This window comes from Nicotiana attenuata, unplaced genomic scaffold (genome assembly GCF_001879085.1).
Source record: "Nicotiana attenuata strain UT unplaced genomic scaffold, NIATTr2, whole genome shotgun sequence".
Classification (NCBI taxonomy): domain Eukaryota; kingdom Viridiplantae; phylum Streptophyta; class Magnoliopsida; order Solanales; family Solanaceae; genus Nicotiana; species Nicotiana attenuata.
The window spans coordinates 51534-56512 of NW_017673512.1; the positions used below are offsets into that span (position 1 = coordinate 51534).

The 4979-nt window shown below is 39.2% G+C and overlaps 1 protein-coding gene across 1 annotated transcript; it reads right to left on the minus strand.

The window, feature by feature from the left end:
- Window positions 1-3673: 3673 nt before the first annotated feature.
- LOC109216599 lies at window positions 3674-4548 on the minus strand. Its single transcript, XM_019380768.1, has 3 exons — window positions 4417-4548; window positions 4150-4374; window positions 3674-3841 (listed from the first exon to the last, which is right to left on the minus strand). The coding sequence occupies exons 1-3, from the start codon at window positions 4546-4548 to the stop codon at window positions 3674-3676; spliced, it is 525 nt and encodes a 174-aa protein (XP_019236313.1).
- Between the last annotated feature and the right edge of the window lie 431 nt (window positions 4549-4979).

Below are 4979 nucleotides of genomic sequence, written 5' to 3' on the forward strand. Positions count from 1 at the left end.
TAACATACGACTTTTATAAAATTCAAATACCTCATAAATAACATACGACTATTATAAAATTCAAATAACATACGACTATTATAAAATTAAAATACCTCATAAATAACATAAGACTATTATAAAATTCAAATAACATACGACTATTATAAAATTCTTAACTTCAACACTTAACATACGACTATTATAAAATTCAAATACCTCATAACACAACCTTCTTAGCATGTTAAGAAATCCTAGTATTACCCAAAAATACAAGTCATAAACACTTATAAACTTAGGAATAACATAAACATCTAAGCATACGATGACTAACTCACGACGTAGCTTAACATATACAAATGCAGGATGTAACATCGAGTGTGTTTTAGATGGGTTCTGGAATATTTTGGTGTTGGTTGGTAGGTTCGGTGCTGGTGCATCGCACCTGCAGAAGTAGGGTACGCATGTGCAAAGTTGCACCTACAACAGTGTGTGCGCAGATGCGAAGGAGGACTGTCTAGGACAATGGTCACTTCTGTGAATCATGGGCACTTTTTTGAAAGCTTGGGTGCTTTTGTGAATCTTGCGTGTTTCTGCGAGGGTCGGTTCTACAAGGTTTTAATGGAGATGCGGACTTCACATTTGTGAAGAGGTGTCTCCACCTACGAGGTTTGGCCAGTTGAGAGGAGGTCATAGATGCGCAGATCTGGACTGCATTTGCGGACTCACAAAATGCGAGGTTGTCCGCATATGTGGAATCACAAGTAGGCTCTTATATTTCGAGGGTTTAGCTTATGTTTTAATATTTGGAGTTTTGGAGCTCGGATATATGCGCGTTTTGGGGCGATTTTAATCTCCACTTCCAGGGTAAGTATTTTCGACTTGGATTTGCTATGTATCTCAATTCCACATAAATTTGTGCACTTGGATTAGAGATCAGAAAGAGGAAAATTGCAATATTTGACTGCAACTTAAGAGAGTGGAATTTTTAGGCCGTGTTGGACTTCGTTTTGGAATCTAATCACATATTTGGAAAAGTACTCAAGATCTATCCCTTGACTCGAGTTTTGACCATGTGGGCTCGGCTTGACTTTTGGGGAGTTGAATTAAGATTGAAGATTTATTGTTTGGAATTGATTCCTATAGCTTTATTTGATGTTATTGAGTTATTTTTGGCTAGATCTGAGCCGTTCGAAGGTCTATCCGCGAGGGAAGGAATTTGTGGAGTATTGATTTGGATTGTCTGAGGTAAGTATCTTTCCTCACGTTTGCTTGAGGGACTAGATCCTTGAATTGTTGATGTTTGCTACGTGCTGGGGTGGAGTACATGCGAGGGATTGAGCATATGTGTGTACACTGGGTTTATCCATGTTCAGGGTAGTCCTTAGGCTATATTATGCCTTGTGTTGAATAGTTGGTATTCTTGCTACCATGCTTTATATGGTGTACAACTACATGACTACGAAAATCAGGCTAGAGATTATGTGTAGGCTTAATTTTCATGTTTGAATACGATACTCATCATTGTGTTGCGTATCCGCCTAATCTAAGCTGTAGTGGTACACTTCGCATATGCATACGCTTTAGCATTCTATTTTAGTAGTCCCGGAGTATATGATTTGATAACCATTGACTGTATACATGTATTCTTGTATATGCTTTATGTGTTGTGGATTGGGTTGACATCACATGAGTTGTCTTTGTGGGTTCAGTTAATTGTGGCACGTGAGTTGTTCGAGCGGTTATGGAACATGAGTTGTGTGCGTGAGGTGTGGATAAGGATCCATCCCCCTAGGGTTGTCTGCTCATGTTTCTCCTTGATGACATACACGCGATTATGGAAAACCGATTAGTGTTGGATTTTTTTGTATCTTCTATATATGCAAACTCCTTGGATGTATACATGATTTTACTGCATATCTCCTCTATATATTAGCTTTGGAATTGTATACATGCCTTTTTAAGTATATCCTCTTTATATGCTGCTTAGTTGATAAAATGATACTCAATACATATCTTCTCTATATGTCTCTCTGTGTAACTTGACTTCCATTTATGCATATCTTCACTATACGCTGAATTGTTGTTCCGTTTTGATGCTATTCTGTATCTTCTCTATTGCATTGTAGTCCTTATCTATAATTTTAGGCAAAGGTTCCGAGAGGTGTATATTTGTAATCACGAGGTGCACAAATTTGACACGTGAGTATCATTGGTGATTAGCGTCTCTACCTCTCTAAGGTTAGTCATGATACTTACTAAGTACATGGGGTCGGTTGTACTCGTATAACACTTTGCATTTAATTGTGTAGATTGGGGATTTGGACCCAGCCGAGCCTCTTTTGGAGATTGTTGCAGATGCTATGGACACCGGGGTAGAGCTGCACCATGATCGCAGTCCATGGCGACTTCTTCAATCATTTTGTATCTGTATTTGATTCAGATAGTACTTTGTCTTATCAAATTCATATTCTTGTATTAGAGCTGATGAATCAGTATTACTAGTTCTAGGAGAATTAAATATTGTCGCAGTCTTTATTTATGGTTATTTCATTCTCAGTCCTTTTTATTCTGTAATTTGTTATCATGTTTTGTTATTGTTTTATGATTGTCTTTCCTAGCAAGTGAGTTAGGCACCATCACGACAAGTGGTGCTTTTGGGTCGTGATAGTATTTTGATGTTTTGAACATCGATTTGGACTTGGATTTGAAAATTAATCACATCTTTGGACTCATGGGGATTAAGGATCACCAAAATTCGATCTTGATTGCGACTTTTGACCATGTCTCTTTTGTATTTCTGTACTTATTGTCGTTTGGCATCTTGATAAATAAAGAAGACTTTTGCTTGAGTATTGAAAAAAGTTTATTCTTCTTGCGTCGAATTAGACAAGGCTTCGGGTGTATTTTCGGCCGATAGCTATTTGTTCGGGGCATAAACTCTCACAGAATCAACCCTTTACTATGAGGGTTTCATAAGAGAGGGCCCTCTTATATTTACGGTGCTCTTGAAGAGGACGTCTCCAGTTTATTCTGGCAGAAGCATTTGAAGTTTATGTTAACTTTCAAATGATAAAATTCAACTCATTGTTTGGACAAAAAACAAGATAAAAAGAAAAAGACTTCATTTTATTCCTTCTATCATAGAAAGTACATAAGCATTCGTTTGCTAAAAAAAAAAAAAGAAAACTCCCAACATATGTCGATATCTTGTACAACTTGTTTCTATGGGGATGACCATGCAGTCCCCAATCACGATATGATATTATTATTCTCGGATCTCACAGGACACGATTTTTGTGGCAATCTTGTTGCTTACCTCATACTATTTCTCCCAAGTGTTCGAATGCGAAGTACGCAAATTAGAACACCAGAACTCTTTTTCCGTGGGGTAAAACACTAGTGAACGGTTGAATAATCTTTGGTTTCATGGCAAGCTTTGCTTCCCATTAAGATCTTTTCCATCGAGCCAAAGATTATCTAACCATCCCGTAGTGGTTTATAATTTCAATGCCTTGTCATTTAAAGGTCATAACTTTGCCGATGACGCTCCCTTCGTAGTATGCTTTCCGTTGCTGCCTCGTTAAAAACCTTGCCACCCGATTAGAACAAAAACTGGTTGAAGGGAAAAAGACTGCAACACATACTTTTAGTATTGATAGCATCTATCAGCAGTAATATCTTTTGAGGTGAGTCATGTTCCAGTCGCTGGGCAATTTGACTGCATCTTGACTTTCCATCTTGTATGATCCTTTCCAGTGACAGCTGAAACCCGGTAGGGACCTTTCCATGTAGGACCCAGCTTCCCAGTGTGTATTTTTCGAGTGTTCTGAGTCACTTTCCTCAAAACCAAGTCTCCAACCTTAAAGTGACAAAGATTGGCCCTCCGATTGTAGTATCTTTCCATCCTTTGCTTCTAAGCAACCATCCTCACTTGTTCCAAGTCCCTGCCTTCATCCAATAGATCCAGCTTCACCAACAACGTTTCATTATTCGTGTTTTTGTTTGCTTGGTAAAATCGTATGGTTCATTCCCCTACTTCCACCGAGATCAAAGCTTCTGTGCCACATATGAGAAAGAAAGGTGTCTCTCCTGTAGCACGCCCAATAACTCTTTGGGCCACTTGCCTTTAGCAGCTTCTAACCTCTTATTGAGGTTTTAGATAATTACCTTCTTGGTTGACTCTACCTGTCCATTAGCGCTCGCATGGTATGGTGAGGAGGTAATTCTTTTAATTTTAGATCTTTGAGAAAAATTTGTGACTTTGGAGCCTATGAATGATGGTCTGTTATCACAGGCAATCTCTTTCGGTATTCCGAACTGGAAAATTATGTGTCCCAACAGGAAGTCGATCACTTTGCGCTCGTCGATCTTTTGGTAAGGACCTGCTTCAACCTATTTAGTGAAATAATCGGTTTAAATTAAAATAAATCTTACCTTTCTGGAACCCGCTGATAGTGGGCCAACTATATCAATCCTCATTTCATGAACAGCCACGGGGATAGTACTGAATGCAAGAGTTATGCCGGCTGGTGTACCAACTGTAAATATCATTGGCATTTGTCGCATTTCGCACGAACGTCTTTGCATCTTGTTCCATCCGAGTCTAGTAATATTCTCCTCTGATTACCTTTAGTACCAACGAATCTGCACCTGAATGGTTTTCGTGAATTCCTTCATGGACTTCACTCATCACGTAATCCGCTTCTGAGGCTCCTAGACATCGGGCCAACGGGCCTTTGTATGATCTCCTATATAATTGTCCACCCATGAGGTAGTAGCGAGCCTCTTTGGTGTGTAGTGCCCGGGATGCTTTCGATCTTTTGAAAATTTTCCATACAGAAGATACTCGATGAACTCATTCCGCTAGTTCCAGACTAGGCTAGTTGCCTTTACTTCGCAATCGCCGTCCATATCCAGTACCGAATGCAAAAGTTCAATGACAGTAATGGATTCAGATCCTTCATCTCCGTGGATGACCCCAAATTGGCCAATGCATC

What these genes read in the sequence shown, in the direction of transcription:
- LOC109216599 (XM_019380768.1), bottom strand. Translation starts at nt 4,548, where the DNA reads ATGCGACAAATGCCAATGATATTTACAGTTGGTACACCAGCCGGCATA. An exon ending in TATCAGCGGGTTCCAGAAAG is followed by an intron (nt 4,375 to 4,416) that starts GTAAGATTTATT and finishes TTCACTAAATAG; the next exon opens with GTTGAAGCAGGTCCTTACCA. An exon ending in AGGTAGAGTCAACCAAGAAG is followed by an intron (nt 3,842 to 4,149) that starts GTAATTATCTAA and finishes TGTCACTTTAAG; the next exon opens with GTTGGAGACTTGGTTTTGAG.